We start from the raw sequence: 26,469 nt of genomic DNA, 5'->3' as shown, positions 1-26,469 counted from the left end.
ACAACATTTTCACAATGATCACACCCTGAGAGGAAAATACTTTCACATTTTAAAAATCAGCTACAGAGGGCCAGGCATGGTTGCTCACGCCTGTAATCCCAGCACTTTGGGAGGCCGAGGCGGGCGGATCATGAGGTCAGGAGATCGAGACCATCCTGGCTAACATGGTGAAACCCCATCTCTACTAAAAAAAATACAAAAAATTATCCGGGTGTGGTGGCACATGCCTGTAGTCTCAGCTACTCAGGAGGCTGAGGCAGGAGAATCGCTTGAACCCGGGATGTGGAGGTTGCAGTGAGCCAAGATGGCACCACTGCACTCCAACCTGGGCAACAGAGCGAGACTTGGTCTCAAAAAAAAAAAAAAAAAAATCAGCTACAGAGACTTTTTGAGAGCTTAATGAGAAGTTCGAGAGGTCTTTTAAACTGTTATTCTAACTTCTTGGCAATGTTGTTCTAAGTAACTCAAGTTACTAGAAAACTGAACCCCAAATAAATGAGGTATATTTTAAAACTCATTTCCTGTGGTGAGCCTGATGGAAGAAATGATGCTTCAACTCTATTACTTTGTCCTAAAAGTATACTTTCATTCCCACTAATCATTTCTTTCTTTCTTTTTTTTTTTTTTTGAGGCAGGTCTTGCTCTGTTGCCCAGGCTGGAGTGCAGTGGTGCTATCATGGCTCACTGCAGCCTTAAACTCTTGAGCTCAAGCAATCCTCCCGCCTCAGTCTACCAAGTAGCTGGGGCTACAGGTGTGTGCCACCATGCCTGACTAGTTTTTAAACTTTTTGTAGAAATGGGATCTTGCCTTGTTGCCCTGGCTGGTCTCAAACATGTGGCATCAAGCAATCCTCTTGCCTCTGCCTCCCAAAGTGTTGGGATTATAGGCATGAGCCCAGCAATCATTTCTTATAGGCTGACTGGTTTAAGGAAGTGGGAGAGATAGGTAAGAAGGTGAAATCAACATATAAATGGCCTAGCCCCTAGACTAACATTTGTCAAACTGTCCATTTGTAGGTAGTGATATAAATGTAGTGGGAATTAGTGGGCTGTGCGTTATTTGTAAACAACATAACTGAATAGTATAACATATAGGAATGCAAGCATTAAGCCCTGCAATGGCAAGTACAGCTTTATGAAGTTTTCCTCCACTAAGTAGGTGGTATATTTAGCAAATATTTTTAAAGTCCCTAGTATGTACCAGGTGCAGATACAGCAATAAACAAAACAGAGAACCATCTGCTGTCATGGACCTTACCTTTTGTTGGTGGGGGAAAATCTATTTACTTATATTTACTTGTTTAAAACGTTAAGGAGAACAGTAAATCTAGGTGGGAGGATGGGTATGAATGTGGTATGGGTATGAATATGGGTATGAACATATACACTCATCTTAAGACTCGAGAGAGAAAAATCAGAAACTATTTGGGACATGTTCAGTTTAAGATGTCTATTAGACATCTAAGAGAAGGAGATGTTAAGTAAGTAGCTAGATCTGTACATGGGGGAGGAGGGATAACTGGAATGGGTTCATAAAATAGGTAGAAACTGTAGACAGAAAATATGAACAATTCTTTCTGTGGAATTTTGCTAATATGAGAGAAAAGGATTAAAAGCTGGAAAAGAAAATACAGACATGAAAAATAACCATCAAAAAGGGAAAAAGTAATGATGCCTGAAAGCAAAAAGAACTACTAAAGCAGTGTCCTTCAGTAGGCCCTGGCTAAGAACTTAAGTTTACCCACAGCACCAGCGGAAAGGCTTAGTTTATAGGGCACAATGCAGGTAGGTGAGTCAATGCAGTGGTGGAAACCTGTGAAAATCCTCTTCTACTTGCCTCTATTTTCTGAGTGAAACCAAAACCAAGGTTATCAGCTGAGAGCAAAGACAGCAAAGATATCTTGCTTAAAGAGCAAGAAAGTATGATATCGTTCTACAGGAAACTAAAGGGTGAATATAATGGAAATAAAAGTACAATTGTCAGGTAGTACTAAGGATTTACTTGATGTGAGTGTCCAAGAAATTAAAACGAGACTAGTTAGCATGGCTCTGTGCTTTTCTCCAGAGATGTCTAGCTGTAAATGTCAGGAATAGATGGCTGGATTTAACCTATGGTTTAGCCACAAGACTATGATACAGCATGAGAGGGACAAGAAAACTGTGGGTGCATGCAGGAATGATTATAAGGGCACAGCAATTAAAGCTGAATCTGGGTAAGGAGGAAAGTAGGAACACAAGAGAGATGAGAGTGAAAAGATAGTAGAATCAATGGCATAATTCTGATGAGGTAAAAAAATTGTTAGTAATTAGGGACTAAAGAAAGTGAGCAGGAAGGATGGGATAGAAAGTCAAATAGTCAAATGCATGAAACTAAATTCTGAAGTGGTTCCAGATATTGGTAATGATGAGTTCTGAGAGAAACTATGGGAGGGAGTAGCTGAAGCAGAGTGGAACCAAGATCACGCAGAGGGGAGAAGTAAAGCCACTGAGAGGCCAGGATGTGTGCACAAGGCAAAGAACATAAAGTGTATTTCCAGCTGGGTAATCAATACTTAAAAGCCATTACTCCAGTGCTTTTTAATCTTCAGTGCCCATATGAATCACTTGGCAATCCTGTTAAAATGCAAATTATGATTCAGTAGGTTCTTTAACAAGCTCCCACGTGATACTGATGCTGCTGCTGGTCCAGCGCAACAGCACATGAACCATCTTTTGAGGAGCAAGGCTCTAGTCTGAACCTTCTGAATTGTGTCCATGAAGCTATTTATAAGCTGTTTCTGACTCAAAGATAGTCAAAGGTTAAAGAATATTTGCATAGAGGCTTTTTAAAACTTTTATGGTCTTTTATTTTCTCTTTTCTATCATTTAATACCTTCTTAGTCAGAAACCAACCTTAAATTTTTCACCCTCATTTAGTCATCCAGCAAAAGCAAGTATGCAGCAGAGTCAAGATACTACTTATTTTACCAAAAATTCTAATGTTCTTTTTAAAAATATGTGATAATAATCTGCTAATTTTTTTTTTATGTCTGAAAAATAAATTTCTGTGATGGGTGTTAAAAATGTTAAGTAGGCCTTGGGCCAACGAAGGCAAAAACATGCATTAACAATACTGCTTCTACTGGCCTATATTTAGCTTGACTGAATGAATGGTGGTACTGAATACCCTTTCAATGTATATATGCAACTCTACATAAGTTGTAGTGGCAAGAAGCACCCCTTTACTCTTCCTCTTCCAGGGGAAGACCAACTGGGTCGGCTTTTACTTTAAAAAATGGTTTTCAGTATAAACAATGTAATTATCATTATCAACAATGAACATTAAGCACCCATCAGTATTCTGAGAACAGTTTTATGATCCTAAATATTCTGTTTGCTTCAGGTAATTTTTTTAAGTATCATTACCTCAGATATCCTGAAACATCTTAAATATTGAGACTCTGCATAGTGAATGTATAGAGTACATTTACATTCACTTTATAGGATCTAAAATAAAATTTCAATTTAAAAAAATAGTTCATGATAGCTACCATCTTCGTTCTATAATAACAGACTGTTGCTAAAGCCATGGCTGGACTATGACCCCAACAAAAAACAATCCATTTTATGAATGTGTACTGGGTGTAGTTTCCCTTAACACACAGCAGGTAAAAAGATGGGACTTCCTACATTCATCTTCCATAAAATTTACTTTGCCTTTTTAGGACAATGGATTTCTAATGCATGAGCTACTAAGAATCCATATTGGTGCTGAGCATTATATTGAAACTGTGTGCCTATACAGTACTTGTTCCTTTCCTGTTAACAACATTTCTCCATAAGCGTGGGTATATAAATCTTACTTCCTTTAAATGGGAGTTATAGTTTGGGATATGGACAGTTGTTCAGAAAAGAACTGTAATAAGCAGAGATGTCAAGCAATGGCATCCTCTGAGAAGAGAAAGATTGAGGGTATGAAAAAGTACTAAGTATTGAGGGAGGAGCATGCAGCAAAGACTTGACGGCACATAGTGTCTATATGTGTTAGGGAAAAGTAGGAGAGAAAGCAAGAGAGGCAGACTGAGAAGAATCATGAGCTCAGGAGTCAATGGTTTATAAACAGAGTAGAGAACCGATCATTACAGGGGACAAAAGGTAAGGACATGATGACTAGCTAGAATAGCTAGGTGTGAGGGAATTCTGGTAGTGGCTATGTATGACTACTCACCCAGATTGCTCCTACGACTACCAGTTTGGAAACCGTGTTGTATAAAAGTGATTCTGGGCCCATGAAAAGAGTGGATAGACCAAGAGATAAGTGAGCCTGAACCAAATTGAGCCAATGAACTCTCGTCCCTAGGAAACTTCAAATTGAGTTAAAGAGAATCTCTGCTCTCCTGAATGGTATATGAACTTTGGAGCTATTGACAATGGCTATTTCCCAACGTGGAGACAGGGAAATCAAAAACAATGGTCAACAGGGAGAGAGAAAAATGAAACAGGCATGAGAAGAGAATGGGAGACAATGAGGGAAGGATGGGAGATTGAGAAACAGAATTTCCCGTGTTCCCTCCTTAAGAGCTCTGAGCTCTGGTTCCAAGCTGACCCAGCTGGCTCCCTGCCCTCACGTTGAGACACACCTGAATACTAAAATAATAAATTGTCCTTTTGTTTAAACCCATCTAGGTAAAATTTTTGTCATTTACAACCAACTGTAAAAGTTAGACAGAAAAAAAATGGTATGCCAGTCAGTGCAACCAGAAAAACAGAAACTACACTTAAGTACATAGGGCATAGGGAATTTAATGTAGGGACTTGGTTACAGTAAAGAAAGAGCCCCCAAAAACCCAAAGAAGAGATGGGGTATAAACCCAGAGATTACAAACAGCAGGAAGCTGCTACCACCCCTAGGCTGGAAAGACGAGAGGGAAAAAGGTTATCAGAGCTCAGGAACCAGACCACTTGGGCCTGCCAGGCAGGGGCTGGAGCCAGAGGAATGGAGAATACACAGTCAACCCAAGGAGAAAAAGATCCTCGGTTTTTCTTCTCTTTCAGACTCCTATTTCTCAGTGCCTGCCATTAGCAAACATAGTGTGAAGCCAGCTGGCAGTTTATATGAGTTACAGTTTTCCAAACAATTCTTGGGTCTACTCCTTTATCTCTCCCCACAAGTATAGCCTATGGCAGAGGTATCTGATCTTTTGGCTTCTCTGGGCAACATTGGAAGAATAACTGTCTTGGGCCACACATAAAATACACTAACACTGACAGGTGATGAGCTAAAAAAAAACCAAAAAACAAAAAACAAAAAAAAATCTTATAGTGTTTCAAGAAAATATATGAATTTGTGTTGGGCCTCATTCAAAACTGTCCTGGGCTGCCATGCAGGTCGCGGGTTGGACACACTTGGCCTAAGTCAACTTCTGACAGCAGGCTCAGGTCCATCCTCTCCACTCAGTGTGCCATACTAACTTAGAAATTTATACATAAGATCTGAAGAAAAGGAAGAACACTGTTGTTTAGTATCCTATACTAAAAACAACTGTTTCGCCAGTTGTCTTAGAACAGAGTCATGTCTAAAGTTGGCTAGTTTCAAACCTATTAAGCAAAGAGCAAATCTTATAGAGAGGGCGGTGAAGAAAGCTCATTAAACAGGCCAGTGCAGTGGCTCACACCTGTAATCCCAGCACTTTGGGAGGCCAAGGCCGGCAGATCGCCCGAGCCCGGGAGTGCGAAACCAGCTTGGGCAACAAGGCAAAACACTGTCTCTACCAAAACCACAAAAAATTACCCAGGCATGGTAGTGCACGCCTGTAGTCCTAGCTACCTGGGAGGCTGAGATGGGAAGATCATGAGCCAAGGATTTGGGGGCTGCAGTGAGCTGTGATTGCACCACTGCACCCCACCCTAGTCTACAAAACGAGACCCTTTCTCAAAAAACAAAACAAAATGTTAAAACAAAGTTATCAGGACCAGCATGAGTTACCTGTTTCACCCATCATTATTGTATACACTTAAAACTATCAAAAGTAAAATAGAATACGGATAATCTTAATGACAGTAGTTGCTAACAAAAGATTTCAATATATCCACAAAGTATTATACCTGTAGCTTGGTTGAAAACTATTAATTAATAATGTGATTCATGAGCTCTATGTCTGATTTGGTATTTTAAAAACAGAGAACATAAGGATCAACATGCTATAAATAGTAAATTAATAATGTTGGCAGAAAATAAGCAGTGGCTAAAAAGATTCATTAAGCAATTTGTTGTAAAGAATGACTAGATTTCCAATTATCTCTTGTCTTCATATTTGACTAATTTCTAGTTGTTAATGGGCTACAGCTACAGAAGAATAATCCAGCTAGATTCTTCAGCTTTCAGAATATAATTTTTAAACAAATAAAAACCCGAAATAGTAAGATTACCTAAAGTTTTTAGCTTTTCACTCATCTTAATATTTTCCTTTGCATATTAATACAATGGAAAATCACTATTTTAAATAATAACAGCTAATATTTGTTGACTATTTCTTACCAGTAGCTATTTCATTTACTCCTTACAACTGAGGAAAATACAAAATGCCCACTGGTATTTTTTCTCAGTTAATAATTATGGGAAAGTCTAGAGCCCTTTCCACATTGCCAGGCACTTCAATGCTTTACACTTACTAACTCACTGCTCACAGTAACTTCATGTGATTGGTACTACTACTCTCATTGAACAGAAAGAGAAACTGAGACATGAAACGGGGAAGTGGCTTGCACAGCAAGTTAGCAGCAGAGACTTGATTTAACTTCCAGCAAGCTGAGTCAAAGTTTCTGCTCTTATCATGCTTGGATACTGTCCCTTAATTGTTTCATCGTTAATTACAATTGACATCTTAAAAACTACTGTCTTTCAGCATGCTAACCACTTCTACAAAGATGGGTAATATTTATTTTTACTACATATATTTTTTAAAAAGTGACAGAGACTAAATGGCATAACAACAAATCCAGTTTCACTGATTTTAGCATCATCACTAGTAGAATGGACCTTCTAGCATTTTCCACTTAAACTGTCCAAAACTTTCAATGCTTCTCATCCCTTTTATAAAACTTACCAATAGTAAGGTCATGCACTGGCTGAAACCTCTTGTCTGTAAACTGTAGCAATAAGCATGATTTACCAACACCTGAAAGTTAAAAAAAAATAAATGAGACAAAATTCACAGAAATTAAGATACTTTACAAAAAGGACATGGAAAAGAGGCAGCCAGGGTTTCTGGTGCACTGTGAATAATCTACCATGATTTCCTCAGTACTCTAATTTCTTGCAAAATAAGAGGACTAATGATTTAGGTGGAAGCTGTAAACCAATCTAAAGTACATTTTCACCCTTTCTTACACATTCAATATTTCAATGTGAAAGATAAATGTGGCAGCTAAACTCACAGACGACAACTAACCAGGTCCTTCTGGTAGCCTCTACTACAGTACTGTTTTTGTGAAATTTTGTTTTTTGTGTAACAGTGAAAATATTTAAAGCATAGTAATAGTTCGTTTTATCATACTCCCCTATGAACAAACAAATAAGCCAGCAATAAGTGTCTGAGATCTGCCTTTCTGCGAAAAGCTCCTTGCTCTGTTTTCTCGCTAATTCATTTCACAGGCAAATGGAATCTGAATTGCATTCCTTCACTCTATTAAAATTGACCCCATTATGGTCATGAATAACTTCCACATTTCTAAATTCAAAGGAAAATTTTCTATATTCATCCTACTTGCTCTCTAAGGAAAATTGGATACTGAATACCATACCCCCTTCTTACTCATTTTTAAGTCCTCTAAGAAACATTTTCTCATCCTCACACTAGACAAAGGCTGCTTAATTGAAAGCATCCTGCACTTCTACAAAATACTAAAAGCAGTCACCATTCATTCATTCATTCATTCACTCACTTACTCAAAGTCTTTACTGAATGCTAAGTATCACTGCACTAGGACTTGAAAATACAGTAGTGTGGAAAACCAACATGGTTCCTGTGTATGGAGCTTACAGTCTAGTACAGGTAGAGAAATTAAACAAAATGAATACTGAAATAATATACTGTATATGAATAATTTGAAATAATTATAATGACTGATTTGAAAGAAAATAGAGTGCTATGAGAAAGGGTAACAAACTTGGTGCTGTGGCTCAAGCCTGTAATCCGAGCACTTTGGGAGGCCAAGGTAGGCCTTGAGCCCAGGAGTTCAAGACCAGCCTGGGCAACATAGGGAGACAGTCTTTTAAAACAAAAAAAGACAAAAAAAAAAAAAAAAAGATGGGTGTGGTGGTGCGCATCTGTAGTTCCAGTTACTTGAGAGACTGAGGTGGGAGGATAGTCTGAACCCAGGAGTTCAAGGCTGCTATGATCACACCACTCACTGCGCTCCAGGGTAGGTAACAGAGTGAGACTCTGTCTCAAAAAACAAACAAATGATACTTAATTTAGACAAAAGCAATGAAGAAAATATTTTTTTTTGTTTGGTTTTTTTTTTTTTTTTTGAGATGGAGTTTTGCTCTGTCACCCAGGCTGGAGTGCAGCGGCATGATCTCAGCTCACTGCAACCTCCGCCTCCCAGCTTCAAGCAATTCTCCTGCCTCAGCCTCCCAAGTAGTTGGCATTACAGGTGCACACCACCATGCCGGATTAATTTTTGTATCTTTAGTAGAGACAGGGTATCGCTATGTTGGCCAGGCTGGTCTCAAACTCCTGACCTCAGGTGATCCATCTCCCTCAGTGTCCCAAAATGCTGGGATTACAGGCATGAGCCATCATGCCTGGCTGGGATGGAGAAAATCTTTTTGAAGAAATGACAGTGAAAAGAAACTGGAATTTCAAAACATGTGATCTTACAGTTTTCTTCTTTGTTCTATTACAAAAAGCCCAAAGTCAAACTCATTTTATCCAATTTTTAACTCTTTTGAACAGACTTTCAGGTGTAGGACAGAAGACAAAAGAACTGTTTTTCTAAGTTAAAAGAGTTAGTTATCAAGCATACCAAAGGAATTTGCTCTAAGTCCAAAACCTAGCATGAAAGAAAAATTATCTTTTAAAAGGTATGAAAGTTCAAAATAGGTGAACAATTATTTAACATCCCCAATTTTTTCATATGGTATAGAAAAAAGATATATATAGTTAGAAATCACAAGTTTTCTTGAGGGACTTCAAGAATCATCTAAGGGTTTGGTAATCATTTAAGTGATAGAAGAACCAGAAAACCCTTTCCCACGTCACAAGAGAGAATATGTATCACTCTAGTAATACTAATCTCATTCTGACTAAGTGTTGGTTAAATACAGAAAATGCTTATTTCTTTGGTTCCTCATTTTCAGGATTCCATATTCTTCTTCCTCTTTTTTTTAATTAAAAAGAGGTAGGGTCTCAGTATGCTGCCCAGGCTGGCCACAAACTCTTGAGCTAAAGAGATTCTACCACCTTAGCCTCTCAGGTAGCTGGGACTACAGGCATGTGCCACTACACCTCGTTTCCGTGTTCTTAAAAATTTTTTTTTAATTTTAATTGACACATAATTGTACTTATTTATGAGACAGTGATATTTCCATACATGTACACAATGTGTAATGATCAATCAGGGTAATCAGCATATCTGTTCACCTCAAACATTTATCATTTTTTTGTTATGTTGGTAACATTCAAAAATCCTCTCTTATAGCTATTTGAAAATATATAATAAGTTATTAATCAGTCACCCTATAGTACAACAGGAGAACTTATTCCTGCTGTAATTTTGTACCTATTTCCCAACCACTCCCTATCCTCACCTTTCCCATACCCTTCCCAGCCTCTAATACCCACAATTCTACTTTCTGCCTTTATGAGCTCAACTTTTTAAGCTATTACTTATTGTGGATATGAGAACATGCGGTATTTACTCTTCCGTACCTGACTTATTTCACTTTACATAACGTCCTGCGGTCTCACCCATGTTGCCACAAATGACAGGATTTCATCCCTTTTTATGGCTGAATGGTATTCCATTGTGTATATTTACCACATTTTCATTATTCATTCATCTACTGGTGGACACTTAGGTTGATTCTATATCTTGGCTACTGTGAATAGTGCTGCAACAAACATGGGAGTGCAGATATTAACACTACTTTGATATAATGATTTATTTTCCTTTGGATAAATACCCAGTAGTGGGACTGCTGGATCATATGGTAGTTTTACTTTTAGTTCTTGGAGGAATCTTGATATTGTTTCTCTTAGTGACTATAATTTAAATTCCCACCAACAGTGTGTAAGAATTCTCTTTTCTCTGAATCCTCACCAGCATGTTATTTTTTGTCTTTTTGATAATAGCCATTCTAACTGAGATGGTTTGCATTTCCCTGATGATTAGTGATGTTGAGCATTTTTTCATATACTTGATGGCCATTTGTGTGTCTTCTTTAGAGAAATGTCCATTCAGATCCTTCCCTCATTTTTAAATCAGATTTTTTTTTTTTTTACTGTTGAGTTCCTTGTATATGAATCCCTTGTAAGATAAATAGTTTGCAAATATTTTATCCCATTCTAAAAGCTGTGTTTTCACTCTATTGATTGTTTCCTTTGCTGTAAAGGATTTTAGTTTGATATAATCCCATCTGTCTATTTTTGCTTTTGTTGCCTTTTTGTTTGCTTTTTGTGCTTTTGAAGACTTATCCATAATATCTGTGCCTAGACCAATGTCCTGAAGCATTTTCCCAATATTTTCTTCTGGTAGTTTTATAGCTTTGGGTCTAGTTTTGAAAGACCAAAGTCTTTCATCCACTTCGAGCTTATTTTTCTATATGGTGAGAGACAGAGGTCTAATTTATTCCTGCACATGGCTATCCAGTTTTCCCAGCACAATTTATTGAAGACAAATACATTTGTGCCCATAAACTATATCTATATAATGTATCCGCCTACAACCTCCTTGAAAATAATCTCTTCTGGCTTTGTCAGGCTACAATTATCTCCCTGATGTCTTAATTCTATGACAACCAACTACTCTTCTTCCATATAACCCTGAAAATACTGGAGGTCTTCCTTAACACTCTCCACTCTGCCTTTCATTACTTTTCATTTGAGAGGACGAATCCAGTCCCGTGGCCTCAACCTATTTCTTTTTTCTTTCCTTCTTTCTTTTTTTTTTTTTTTTTTTGAGACAGAGTCTCGCTCTGTTGCCTAGGCTGGAGTGCAGTGGCGTGATCTTGGCTCACTGCAACCTCCGCCTCCAGGTTCAAGCAATTCTCCTGCCTCAGCCTCCTGAGTAGCTGGGACTACCAGCGTATACCACCATGCCCAGCTAATTTTTTGTATTTTAGTAGAAACGGGGTTTCACCATGTTGCCAGGCTGGTCCTCAACCTACTTCTATAAATTAGTCAGTGATTATCAAATCCACCCCTTAACTTCACTCCAATTATTTCCAACTGCCTACTAAATATTTACACTTCAATACCTTCAGCTCCAAAACTCAAACTTTCAGAACCGAATTCATTCTTCTTCATTCTCTTGTTCATCATCCTCCCAATCAACGTGTGATTCACCCTACCCATGACAGAAAAGACCAAAACACAGCTTCTCCTTCAGTATTTCCTAATCTCTGGAATTGTTTCCCAATGGATCATACTTAAAAGAAACTTGGAATCATCCTTAATTACTCCTCTTCTTTCATCATCCAGCTCTAATGGTTCACCAATCTCATCAATTCTCTCTGAAAGTCTTCATAAATTCCATGCTCTACCCTCCTCTGAATCATCAGTGCTCTAGTTCTGGTTCTCACTAAGAACCAGATCTTTCTGCCTTCAGCCTTTCTAACCTATTTGTAAACCACTGTGAAAATGTTTGCTAAAATGCAGATACAATTAACTCACTCTCATGTCATACTGACTAAAACATAAAAATTCAAGCTCTTCAAAATAGTACACGAGGTCCTTTTTGAGCTGAAAATTATTACTCTAAGAGATTAATACTATGACAACACAGTGTAAAGACTCTATAGTTAGCAACAACAAACCATTGTCCCCTGAAATGATATCATATCTTTTTGCTGGTACCTTTTACAAAGGAACTTTTCACTCCCTGGCAAATTTAAATTCATGCTTTAAGACTTAACTCAAAGCTTCATATACCCTCTTTGGTAGAACATTCCTGTTCAAAGATTCTACCAATCCCCAAGCAAAACTAATGGTTTAACCCCCACAATCATATATGCCAATGAATCAATCAATTTCAGCCTTGGGCTCCCATAATACTTTATATATGCCTCAAAACCCTGATTAGAATCCCGGCTTTGTCACTTATTAGCTGTAACACAGGGTACTTGACCTTTCTGAGCCTCAGAATCCTTATCTATAAAATGGAGGAAATCTCTACACCTCAATGAACTGTTATAAGAAGCAAATGAAATATACAGATACAAAAGGGACCCTGTACAGTACTGGTTACCTGAGTGTGTCCAGTTTATAACAATTATTTGAGCTATACACTTAGGATATATGCATTTTTCTGTGTGCATAATATACTTCAATAAAAATGAAAACAACAAAATGACGGTCTTTTTGATGCATCAATTTGGCTAGGCCCTACCCTAGTTATGCAATCAAACATTAATCTAGGCGTTGCTGTGAAGGCATCATACATGTAATAAAAATCCATACTCAGCTGACTTTAAGTGCGACAGGGGCTTCCCAGAGAGAAGAAATAATTCCACCTGTGGACAGCAACTTTAGCCATACCTATGGGTTACAGCCTGTCCTGAGGATTTGACTTGCTTGTTCAGCCCCCACAATCACATAAACCAAATGAGCAATCAATTTCAATTTCAACTCCCATCTCTATCTATCTAATCACATGCACACATATATCCTACTGGTTCTGCTTCTCCAGTTGGACACTGACTTTTTTCCTTTTTTCTTTTTTCAACCCCTATCTTATTATCCCAGATACTGAATCTCACAAACAACCATCTCCTCTCAAAAAGTACAGTGTGTAGAACAGGAAGGCCCTCAAATAAAACTATTATTTTTATTAATTGTATCATGCTTTATAGGCTCTCCCATAACAGAACGTGACCCCCAGCTCTATTAGGACAGAAATCACTTGCAAGAGTGTGTCCCTAGCACACAGCAGGTAAAAAGCAAGCCTCTGTCTGTCCCCATACCTTTCTTACTAGAAAACCTGTCTAAGTTGTTGACTGATAACAGAGAGAAAATTTGCATATACAGCTAATTCTGAATTTTCCTCACTACCTCTAGAAGATGGGAGGGGTTTAACCAACTGTGTAACTTTCCACATATCATTTCATCTTTTTGGACATAATTTTACTATATGTACAGAGAATCAGAGAATTGAGCCAGACAACCATCAAGTTTCTTTCTAACTCTACTAATTGGCCTTGATGATTTACTACTTAGAGCTTTAAAATTTTAATAACGTTTTCTTTTCATGGATAAATTTAAAGTTAACATCTGCGTATCTGTTTAGAAATGGAAAACAATGAATCCATCATATCACAAAGTATAGTAATATGAAGAAAATATAGAGAATTTTTTTCCCTATAACTTATAAAAGTGATAGGTCACTGAGCATGGTGGCTCACATCTGTAATCCCAGCACTTTAGGAGGCTGAGGCAGGAGGATCACTGAGGCCAGGAGTTCTAGACCAGCCTGGGTAACATAGCGAGACCCCATAGGTATAAAAAAATTTAAAAATTAGGCCGGGCGTGGTGGCTCATGCCTGTAATTCCAGCACTTTGAGAGGCTGAGGCAGGTGGATCACGAGGTCAGGAGTTCGAGACCAGCCTGGCCAACATGGTGAAACCCTGTCTCTACTAAAAATACAAAAATTAGCTGGGTGTGGTGGTAGGCACCTGTAATCCCAGTTACCAGGGAGGCCGAGGCAGGAGAATTGCCTGAACCCGGTAGGCGGAGGTTGCAGTGAGCCGAAATTGCGCCATTGCATGCCAGCCTGGGCAACAAAAGCGAAACTCCGTCTTAAAAAAAAAAAAATCACAGCTACTCAAGAGGCTGAGGCATGAGAATCGCTTAAACCCAAGAAGTGGAAGCTGCAGTGACCCGAGATCGTGCCACTGCACTCCAGCTTGGGCGACATAGCAAGGCTCTGTCTCAAAAAAAAAAAAAAAAAAGCAAGGCGTGGTAGTACATCTTGTAGTCCTAGCCACTCAAGAGGCTAAGGAGAGAGGATTGCTTGAGCCTAGGAGTTTGAGGTTGCAGTGAGCTATGACTGAGCCATTGCATTCCAGCCTGAGTGACAAGCAAGACCCTGTCTCTAAAATAAAATAAAAATAGTAAAAATAAAAGATCAAAATCTGAAGTACAGTTTCTATTGAATGTCACTTTTGCACCACTGTAAAGTTGAAAAATTGTTAAGTCAAACCATCAAAAGACAGAGACCATCTGTAGTTACCTTTTTAGTGCCTCAGTTTCCTAACCTGTAAGAAGTAGGTTAATAACACCTATCTAATAGGATACTTGAGAACATTAAATAAGTTAATCCACTCTAAGTCTTAAAACAGTATCTGGCACACAGTAAAGTTTCAAAAAAGAATTCAACAAATGTTTGTTGCTACCATCAATAGTAAACCACTATTACTATGTCTGTTTACACTTTAAGCTCCCTAAAAGCATGAACCATGATCTATTCATTTTCAGCATTAGCCACATGTATCTCCAGTGCAAAGACAAAGGCTCATAAACTTGTGGAATGGGGTGAAAGACTATAAACTTGTTTTTTTCCCCAACATGTGTGCACAAATGTGTATGTGTATACGGAAGAGGGAGAGAAATAGAATCAGTTGCAGGGTGTTAAATGTTATGGTAAAAAGAAACAGCAGAGCAGGGCAAGGATGTAGGACCTGAAATGCTGGGGTGGAGGGAAGGAGGAAGATGTGTTATTAAACCAGGTAGTCCCTCATGGAGAAGGTGAGATTTAAATGAAGGTTTAAAGGAGGTGAGGAAATAGGCCAGTGGATCACTGAGAGAAGAGTATTATTCCACACCAAGGAAACAGTTAAGAAGAAAAGTTCTAAGGTGACACATTTTAAAGGAACTGCAATGAGACCAATGTGGCTAAAGCACAGGAGGCAGGGAGAGTCATGCCCCTAGGAACTAGGATATAGAAATGACAGGGGCCTCATCACACAGAACCTAAAGAACTCTGTAAGTTTATTGAGATAAAATAGGTGATTCACTGGAGAGTTTTCAGCAGAGAAGTAATATAATTTTACTTAAATTCTGAAAGGCCTACTGGCTGCTACAATGAGAACAAACTTACAAGTAGAAGCAGATGAGAGTAGAAGCAAAGAAGGCAGGTGTGGTGGCTCATGCCTTCCCTAGCACTTTGGGAGGCCAAGGCAGGTGGACTACTTGAGCCAAGGAGTTCAAGACCAGCCTGGACTACATGGTGAAACCCTGTCTCTACAAAAAAAATACAAAAAACTTAGCCAGGCATGGTGGTGCACACCTTAGTCCCAGCTACGTGGGGGACTGAGGTGGAAGGATCGCTTGAATCTGGGAGGTGGAGGCTGCAGCGAGCCGAGATCACACCACTGCACTTCAGCCTGGATGATGGAGTGAGACCCTGCCTCAAAAAAAAAAAAAGCGTGAACCAGTAAGGAGCTTTCTCAATAAGGCTAGACATGGTGACTTGGTCCAGGGTGGTTGCATTGGGGGTAGTTCAAAGTGACCGAATTTGTGAGGCAGAGCCAAGAGAATGTGTTGACAGTGTGAATTTTTTGAGAGAGAGAAGTGTGTTAAGAATGATCCAATGTTCTTGCCTGATCAAACAAAGTTCAGTGAGATGGGAGATGTAGGTAGAGCAGATTGAGAGTGGACAGATCATCAGTTCCAGTTTGGTTATTTTGAGTTGAGATGTCTATTAGTCATCCAAGAGACAAAGCTGAGTAGACAAGTGAATATGTGAGTACAGATTTTGAGAAAGACATTCAGGATGAAGATAAGCCACATATAAAGAGGAATCAGCAAAAAAAAGACTGAGACATAGCCCATGTTTGTTATTTAATCACAGAATTAAACAGAATGAGAACAAACAAAAATGGATTTTGAGTAAAGGCTGGCAAATTCCAAAATCTTTTTTTTTTTTTTTTTCAAAAGGAGGACGAATAGAAAGCCCGGATTTAAATCTTTACCAAAAAAAAACTTCTAGAAAGGAATCCCCTATAAACAGTTATTTTTGTTATTGTTGCTACTTTTCCAATAGAAATGGAAAATTAAAGAAAAAGCAACTATCTAGTCTTTTAAAAAAATTTATGCTGGGATCTCTGATAAAAACCCAATTTGAAATGGGGGGAAAAAACTATCTCCTGCCAATGGCTTTCATTCTGCACCAAGAACAAGGCCTATGCATATCCTCCCCCTTTCTCTCCACGTAGACAGACACTCCACATTACAGATGCCGTCCTTTGCCATTCCATGTGAAGTAGCTCCAATCCCCAATCATTTTCTATCCATCAGTAGTTTTCAATCCACACCAAAAAAAAAAAAAAAAAAGACCCAAAAAACAAAAACAAAAAGCAACCCAAACTGATGCTCAGGCCTCATACCGCCAGAGACTCTGATTGAACTGTCAGCATTGTGTAGTGGTTAAAAGCACTACCTGGGTGATTTTGGATAAACTACTTGGCCTTTGCAGGCAATCACTTTCAAAATGAGGATAAGAACAATACATACTTCACAACAAGAGTTGTGAGAATTAAACCAGTTAACATATATAAAGCACTGAAAACATGTAGGAAGCACTATGTAATAACTTACCAGTATTATTATTTAATTAAACAAACAAAGACAAAAATCCAACATGGATCACTTCTTCACTTGAAGTTTCCTCTAGATGTCCATGTAGTTTATCCTTTCTTTAATCCTAGAGAAGTACTATATTCCTTTACCATCCAAAACTAGATCTCAGCCCTCTCCCTGTTTGGAGATCTAGCAACTCATTTTTCTTGCATCTTTATTACCTGCTTCTCCATGGAAATCTTTTGACACATGCATTCAAGTCTCCCATCCTCGAACACACTCAAGAGAAGGTTGGTCAAGTCTTGTACCTCAAATTCTCTCAGCTATTGCAAGTAGGAAATACCACTAACTAGAATCTTAAACCTGATAGAAGGTTTGAGAAGGCTTAAGAAAAAAGAAAAAGTCCAACACAAAGAATTACCCTGAGACTTTGGAGAGTTATTTGTTTTCCTAAACAAACAGAAAGCCATGCACACCTCTACCTCTTCTAGTATTTCTCTGGATGTGATCTTTCCCTTAATGGACTTCAGAATACTTTATCTCTGAAATGACAATTATTATGTACTAACTTTTATCTTACACTACAGTTATTTAAATGCCTGTTTTTACAACATTTATAAACAAAGTTCCTTCAGGGCAAGATCTGTATTCCTATTTATCTTTTCATCCTCCAAAGCACCTAGAATGATCTGTTCAGCTAGTATTCATGAACTATTTAATGAAAAATGAATAATTTAATAATTTAATGAATAATGAATACTTGTTTAATGAATAATGAATTTGTTTAATGAATATTTGTTTAATGATGTGCAAAACATTGTTTTTTAAGGCCTGGTGTGGATATCTTGGATATACACAGATCATTACCACTCTGTAATTAATACAAATCACTACACTTATTAATGCTGCTATTAGAGTTGCTACCATACCTTACCTTCTTCCTTTACTCAGGGTCGGAGTCACTGTCCCTCAGTAGGACACCACTGTGAGAGCTGAATATTTAAATACCAAGTCAATAAGATAACAATTATAAGTAGTACCCATTAAAAATGCAGATTCCTTGCCGGGTGTGATGGCTCACACCTATAACCCCAGTGCTTCAGGAAGTCAAGGCAGGAGGAGTGACTGCTTGAGCCCAGGAGTTCGTGACCAGCCTGGGCAACATGGCACCTCTACAAAAAATAAGCTGGGTATGGTGGTGCATGGCAGTAGTCTCAGCTACTTGGAGGATGAGGAGCAAGGATCACCTGAGTTCAGGAGGCTGAGATGTTATCGTCCCACTGCACTACAGCCTGGGTGACAGTGTGAAACCTTATCTCCAAAAATAAAAATTAAAAAAAAAAAGGCAGATCCCTGAAGCCCCATCCCAGAGATTTAGTATGTCTTTCGTGGGGCCCAAGAATCTAATTAAGTCCTCTGGTCATTTTAAGGCAAAGAGTCCTTCACAAGAAATACGAGTAGGTGCTGGGTATTCTACTGGAGTTCATTTTCCTTGTCCTAAACTGACTTCCCACTAATTGCAGGATTCGTCAATATTAGTGATGATTCTATTTTTACAACCACAAGCCAAATAGCTTTAATTTAAAATATGTGAAAACGCAGGTCAGGCGTGGTGGCTCACACCTGTAATCCCAGTACTTTGGGAGGCCGTGGCAAGCCTCAAGCAGAACTGCTTGAGCTCAGGAGTTCAAAACCAGCCTGGGCAATATGGTGAAACCCCGTCTCTATCAAAAATACAAAAAAACTAGCCATTTCGTAATTACATTACAAACTGAAAAACTGTGAAACATGAAAAAATAAAGTCTGCCCTTTTCAAACAGAAAATGAATAAACAACAGGCTTTACAGTTTTAACACCAATGTTCAAATCCATCTGGATAATTTCATAACCTGTGACCTCAAGCAAGTTAGTTATGGAAACTGAGCTCCACTTCCACATGTATAAAATTGCAAAATGAAAATACAGGCCACGGGCTCACACCTATAATCCCAGCACTTTGGGAGGCGAAGGTGGGAGAATCACTTGAGGCAAGGAGTTTAAAGACCAGCATGGGCAACATACTGAGACCCCATCTCTATTTAAAAAAAAAAAAAAGGCACTAGGGAAAAAAAACAGCATTCCTACTTCAGAGGAATGTCACGAGGCTCAAATGATAAATGTGGTAGCATTTTGCAAATTTAAAGTTTTAATACAAATGTTAAACTGAGGATTCTTCAAGATGAATACAGCTAAGAGAGGATTATCTCCAACTAAACTCATCTGACCAAGTTAAAAAACTTAAATATATATTTTAAAAAATGAATTGGGCTGGGCGTGGTGGCTCACGCCTGTAATCTTAGCACTTTGGGAGGCTGAGGTGGGCAGATCACTTGAGGTCAGGAGTTTGAGACCAGCCTGGCCAATATGGTGAAACCCTGTCTCTACTAAAAATATAAAAACTAGCCGCAATAGCTTGAATCCAGGAGGCGGAGGCTGCAGTAAGCCGAGATCACACCACTACACTTCAGCCTAGGCAACAGAGTGAGGAAAAAAAAAAGAGTTGAAGAAAATATCTGCAATTTATCACCTTTTTTTTTTTTTTTTTTGAGACGGAGTCTCACCCTGTCACCCAGGCTGGAGTGCAGTGGCGCAATCTCGGCTCACTGCAACCTCCACCCCCTGAGTTCAAGTGATTCTCCTGCCTCAGCCTCCCGAGTAGCTGGGATTACAGGCACCCACCAACATGGCTGGCTAATTTTCGTATTTTTAGTAGAGACGGGGTTTCACCATACTGGCCAGGCTGGTCTTGAACCGAACTCCTGACCTCAGGTGATCCACCTGCCTTAGCCTCCCAAAGTGCTGGGATTACAGGCGTGAGCCACCATGCCCAGCTATCACTCTCTTTTTAAATAGAACGATTTTGGAATTGTTTTCATGCTGTTGGTTCGCTGTATATTATCCCCTTGCATCCAAGAGAATAATCTCCATTTCATCAGCTACATACTCTCTGGTGGTTTACTGTAGTAAATTGAATAGATAATGGCCCCCCAAAAGATATGTCCAAGTCCTGACCCGAGAACCATGAATGTGACTTTATTTGGAAAAAGTATCTTTGCAGATGTAATTAAGGATCCTGGATTTAGGGTGGGGCCTAAATCCAATGACAAGTGTCCTTCTAAGAGAAAGGCAGAAGGAGACAAAGACACAGGGGAGAAAGCAAAGTGAATGAAGACAGGGATAGAGAGTAGAGTTCTGCTGCCAGAAGCCAATGAACGCTTGGAGCCACCACAAGCTGGAAGGGGCAAGGCAGGATTCTCCCTGGAGCCTTCTGAGAGAACACACCTGATATCAGGCTTCTGGCCTCCAGAAATGTGACAGAACAACTTTCTGTGATTTTAAGCCACCAAACTCGTAAGTTGTTACAGTGGCCCTAAAAACCTAATACACTAATCAAGAGTCATCTTTCATTCCTCTTAAGACTCTTACGTTGTTAGTTTCCCAGTCTTGTCGATTCTGTCTATAATAATTCCTAGTGCAATCAGTAAGTTACTCAAACACAAGAAATATTGAGTGCTGTGGGAAAAGGAAATTGGGAATACAGAGTATTTATTTGAGAAGCCTGTCCAGTGAAAGCTAGGAAGGAAGAGAAGAGATAGTTATTCAAAGAATATTAATTGAATGCATGCCTACTATATTCCAGGCATCAAGCTTGGTAATAAAAATAAAGTTCCCAAGAGGATGTAGCTTTCAGAATGTAAAAGATCTTTCTCCTGGAAACTGCAAAGTGTAGAAAAAAGTATGCTAACAAAGCTGAGAGCTGCTAAAGAATCAATTAAAAAAAGAAATGGACAATATGAAGAACTAACCCTCTACCCTCTTTCCCTTGATGCAATCATCTACTACTATTTCTGTTTCTTTCTTTTACAATATTAAAGTACCCCCAATATTAAAACACTTCTGGGATGAGACCAAAATCACAAAAATGAGTAAATGAGATATAAACTCAGCTGAAGGCCTATGTTCCTATATGTCAGTATCTCTTACACTTTGGGCCTCTGCATACATTTATTCAGTGTTCTTTCTTTTTTTTTTTTGACGGAGTCTCACTCTGTCGTCAGGCAGGAGTACAGTGGCGTGATCTTGGCGCTCACTGCAACCTCTGCCTCCCAGGTTCAAGCGATTCTCCTGCCTCAGCTCCCAAGTAGCTGGGACTACAGGCACATGCCACCATGCCTGGCTAATTTTTTGTATTTTTAGTAGAGATGGGGTTTCACCATGTTAGCCACAATAGTCTCGATCTCCTGACCTAGTGATCTGCCTGCCTCGGCCTCCCAAAGTGCTGGGATTACAGGCATGAGCCACGGCACCCAGCCTATTCAGTGTTCTTTCTCTAATAATAACCAGCAACTTCTTTTGTCTACTCAGCTACTCATCTTTAAGACTTAACTCAAGTGTCATATCCCCTAGGAAGCTTTCCATAAGACACACCTCTCTTTACAAAGGTAGAAGTATCTTCCTTTGTATTCTCCTGATTTTTATTAAAAATTTTTTTCCTCCTGATTTTTATTTATTTTTGGTGAGGGGGGGATGGTGCTGCTCCAGGCCACATCTGATTTTTTCAAAGATGAAAATTTTCTGCCTGTGAATGTATAAAATAATTTATTTAACTGGTTTCAGGGGAAAAACACAATAGCCTCTGTTGTCAATGCTAGAAGAGAAAGAACACTGACAAGTTTCTGTGATTATCTCGCTGAGCTTGGGTGTGACGTGGACTCCAGGAAACCAAATCTAGACCTGTGTTTGAAGTAGGTCTCACTGAAGGCCTAGACCTTAAAAATAGACTTATGAAGAACTGTAATCATATGATGTATTCAGCAACTACTTACTAAGCACCTTAACTGGATACACAATGGTTAATGGAGTTCTGCTCGTCGCCCAGGCTGGAGTGCAATGGTGTGATCTTAGCTCACTGCAACCTCTGCCTCCTGGGTTCAAGTACTTCTCCTGCCTCAGCCTGCCGAGTAGCTGGGATTACAGGTGCCTGCCACCACGCCCGGCTAATTTTTGTATTTTTAGTAGAGATGGGGTTTCATCACGTTGGCCAGGCTGATCTGGAACTCCTGACTTCAGGTGATCTGACCACCTCCCAAAGTGCTGGGATTATTCTTTATCCTGCACTCTTTATAAAATCTCTTTACCTTTAACTCTCTTAAAGTTCTAATTTTTTCCCTTAGTTTTTACCTAATGTCCTTTTGTTGTCTCAGGATCACATCTAAGAAACCATATTACATTTAATTTGTCAGGCCTTCTTGGTTGTAACAGTTTCTCATGCTTTCCTTTTTTGATGTTCTTGACAGTTTCGAGGAGTATTGATTAGGTATTTTGTAACATGCCCTGTGTTGAAATTTGTCTAATTTTTTCATGATTAGACTGGGATTATAAGTGTTTGGAAGGAAGATGACAGAGAAAGAATACCATTTTCATCACATCATATCAAGGGTACATACTATCAATGTGACTGATCACTGTTGACTTTAACCTTCATAACCTGGCTAAGGTAGTCTGTCAGGCTTCTCCAATGGAAAGGAACTTTCCCCCTGTTTTCCATACTGTATTCTTGGGAAGGAAGTTACTATGCACAGCCCACACTAGAAGAGTTGACTTCTGCCACAGAGTTTTCACATAAGGAAAAGCTTTTTCTCCACTGTGTCTTATATAATGTCATCTCTCATCACCATATCCAATCTTCTGCCCTTCCATATTGTTTGAACATTACCATGTGTAGGCATTACTCTTATATTAAAAAAAATGTGCTGGGCACGGTGGCTCACACTTGTAATCCCAGCACTTTGGGAGGCCGAGGTGGGCAGATCACTTGAGGTCAGAAGTTCCAGGTCAGCCTGGCCAACATGGGGAAAGCCCGTCTCTACTAAAAATACAACAAAATTAGCCAGGTGTGGTGGCACACGCCTGTAATTCCAGCTACTTGAGAGGCTGAGGCACGGGAATCGCTTGAACCTGTGAGGCAGAAGTTGCAGTGAGCCAAGATTGTGCCATTGCACTTCAGCCTGAGTGATGACAGAGAGAGAGACTCTGTCTCAAAAAGAAGGAAGGGAGGGAGGGAGGCAGGCAGGCAGTATTTGAAGTATACACTTTTCAGAAATGGAAAAGTGCCTGAAAATGATCTTCATTTTTAACACTTTTCACTCCCTATGATATCCTTCACTAAACCCTGATAATTCCAGCTCTCATCTGTAACCTCCTTTTATTTTCATTACCACTGCCTTAGACAAGGCCTCTAGGAACCTCTTCTGTGGAACATTTTAATTACCATCTAAATATATACCCGTACCCTTCTAATCTATCCTACATATGACCACACCAGGAACGGATGAGAAAAAGACAAAAACAGAATGGATGAGACAGAAGAAAAGGATTACATTTAACATCTAGTATGTCTATGCTACTATATTACAATATGACTATATACCATATTTGGTTTTAAAGTTAATTATAATTCTAGTTGTATAATCTTTCTTTCAAAAACTTCAATGCATTCCACTGTCTACAGAATAGAGTTCAAACTCTACCTTAACCTGTCACACGTACCTCCCTAGGTCTACCATGTTTAATGGATTTATCTTTCCAGCCTTATTTCTCATAACAGCCTGACACAGGGTCCATACTAAAGTTAAACTGGACTGTTCACATCAAGGACAGTACAAGGTGTGGAATTTAGCAGACAACTACCTTCCTGTTTACTCCTATTTTTATATTTTGATTTTTTACCATTTCTACTTGTCAGAACCAGTTCAAATGTTATTGTACCCTATGATTTTCCAAGAAGGAGGAAAAAGGCATTCCCCCTCTTACAAAATGCCATACTTTCTTCCAGTTCCTCAGTCAGAGCCCTTATCATATTCTACAAGCACAGCTAGACTATAAACCCATTAAGGGCAAGGACGCATCAAATCTACTTTTTAAATCCTTCACAATTGCATTTAGTCCTACATTTTATATTTGGTAAACTTATGCCTTCTTCATTTCAAAGTATACAACCAATTTAAGAGATAACAAATATTTACTGGACTAGATTTGAATCCTGTGTATGACACTGATTGAAAAAGTTGCTTCAGGTTTCTAGGCCTTGTTTGCTTATTTGTGTAATGGTAATTATACCAACTTATTCATTGGCTATTGTGAGAAATAAAAGAGATAATATGTAATAAAAGAGATAACGCAGCTAGGAAAAATCACTTCTTTTTCCTTTCCCAATATCTAAAGACAAGCTCACTTTATCTGCTAAGGCCAAATTACTCTACACGTACATACTTGATTAAGCACTTATCACATGGTACTTTTATTATCAGTTTATATATCTAGCTTTACTCCTCAGGAGCAGTAACATTTGCCTTTTTGTATTTTGAAAATGACCTTGCACAGCGGACTGGCTTAAAAGCAGATGTTCAGGGAATGAATTAATGCATCTCATGCTCACTGGAAAGATCACAAAGTAATAGACTATTCTATCAAACAACTCTAGCCTACATCTCAAGAAAAAAAACTATCAATTTCTAAAACAAAATTTTATTCAACAGTGGATTTTTCAGATGGGGAAATGATGCTAGAGAATGAAAATATGACTGCATTAAATTAGAATTGTATCTGTATTATTATCTGCCCCTAACTTAAGTGTTATTTTCCTTTGAAAAGGTAGTGAGTACACTCATGTGCCAGTTATCAATTGACTGCCTTCTTGCTCCAAATCCACCCTTCACTGTCCTTCAAGTGAGACTGAAACCTTTCTACCTTGATAGGGCACAGGGCATGACAGCTTCATCAGCACTCAGCACCCCTCTATAGCCATCTGTCCCCAGCACTCCTTCAGGTTGCTTTTCATGGAGTTCTCAGGCCACACACACACCACAGAAAGCTGAGCACAAAGAGGGCAGCTGTCCAGCCCATTTCAGCCCCTTAGTTAATGTCTCTGACATCCAGTAGGCCTCAGCCATGCCCCTCCAATGAGGTTTGAATGTCAGATCTGTTCCTTCCTTCCATGCTCTGCATAGCCTTAGAGGTAGTGACTACTACCCTGTCTGCTGTTACCATAGTCTTCAGAGTTCTCTCTACCTCTTAGCCAATTCCCCCATTACTCTAATTCTACGTTATAGTCAAGGACTGTTTACATTAGACTTTTTCTGTTCAAATTCCTGTGTAGTTTCTGTTTCCTAATTGAACTCCAAATGATGCAACTAGCATGAATAATATATCCTTCATTAGATAAGCCAAATTTAATTTGGTAAAGTTGAGGGTATTTGAATATAAGTAGAATTTAAATTTTCTTAGGAAAGACATAGTTTGTCTTCAAGTGCAGTATTTTTGCAAATACAAAGCTAGATATGATTTAAATCTTAAAAAGTCGGAAAACAGAGCATTCGATAATTTTATTAGGGAATAAGTTACAGAGGTATTAAATCTAATAGCAAGTAAGAATGTGGCAAAAATGGCATCCCTATTCCTTTCTTCCTCCCAACTCATGGAACTTTCCTCACTAGTTTATCTTAATAGTGGAAAATGGCTAGAATGTTTAAGAAAAATCAGGAAGAATAAAACTGGGCTATATGGCCAGGCACGGTAGCTTATGCTTGTAATCCCAGCACTGGGAGGCTGAGGTGGGAGGACTGCCTGAGGCCAGGAGTTTGAGACCAGTCTGGGCAACATAGTGAGATCCTGTCTCTACAAAAAATCAAAAATTAGCCAGCCATGGTTGTGTGCACCTGCAGTCCCAATTACTCAGGAGGCTGAGGCAGGAGGATTGCTTGAGCCAGGGAGGTCAAGGCTGCAGTAAGCCATGATCATGCCACTGCACTCCCACTGGGTAACAGAGTGAGACTCTACCTGAAAATAAACAAATAAAATAAAATAAAATAAAAAAGAAAACAGTTATAAATACCTCTTAGAATTGTAGGATGTTGGTTTTGTTGGAACTAGAGAGGTTCTCTGGTGTGATGTTTTTTAGACAGTAAGCCATAACTAGTTAGGTCATGAAACCAATTTAGTGGATTGGAACTAGCATTACAAAAGAATTAGATGGGCCAGGTGTGGTGGCTCATGCTTGTAATCCCTGCACTTTGGGAGGCCGAGGCGGGTGGATTACCTGAGGTTACAAGTTCGAGACCAGCCCGACCAACATGGTGAAAAACCCCGTCTCTACCAAAAACACAAAATTAGCTGGGTGTGGTGGCACATGCCTGTAATCCCAGCTACTTAGGAGGCCGGGGCACGAGAATCACTTGAACTCGGGAGGCAGAGGTTGCAGTGAGCTGAGAGCACGCCATTACACTACAGCCCAGGCAACAAGAGCAAAACTCTGTTTCCAAAAAAAAAAAAAATTATAACAAAATATTTATACGATTAGAATAAGAACACTTAGAAATGTTTGTTTTAGAGATATATATGCATTTACACACATGAATCCTAGACTGCAATGTAAAATATACCTTATACTGTGGCTTATAAAAAACAAACCTAGAAATTACTGTGTGGTGTCTAATCCAACTCATATACAACAAAAGATTTCATCTACATTTTTGCTAGTAATGATGGTAAAATAAATAAACTGGGAAGAATCTGGAATACTTCTATTCTCTTTTAATTGATATTTACGAGGACAGAGACGAAAGGAAAAATCTGACTGAATCATTTGTTGGC

The 26,469-nt window shown here is 39.0% G+C and overlaps 1 protein-coding gene across 1 annotated transcript in view; it reads right to left on the bottom strand.

Moving 5' to 3' along the window:
- The window catches only part of RAB2A (RAB2A, member RAS oncogene family), a 102,804-nt gene that overhangs the window by 56,223 nt on the left and 20,112 nt on the right, over positions 1–26,469 (bottom strand). The window contains exon 2 of the mRNA XM_054499519.2: positions 7,086–7,157. Coding sequence (XP_054355494.1) covers positions 7,086–7,157 — 72 coding nt within the window. The remainder of the gene's footprint in view (positions 1–7,085; positions 7,158–26,469) is intronic.

This window comes from Pongo pygmaeus, chromosome 7 (genome assembly GCF_028885625.2).
Source record: "Pongo pygmaeus isolate AG05252 chromosome 7, NHGRI_mPonPyg2-v2.0_pri, whole genome shotgun sequence".
In the NCBI taxonomy this organism is placed as follows: domain Eukaryota; kingdom Metazoa; phylum Chordata; class Mammalia; order Primates; family Hominidae; genus Pongo; species Pongo pygmaeus.
Note: the sequence above shows the minus strand (reverse complement) of the source record. Positions and strands in the feature narration are given on the sequence as shown.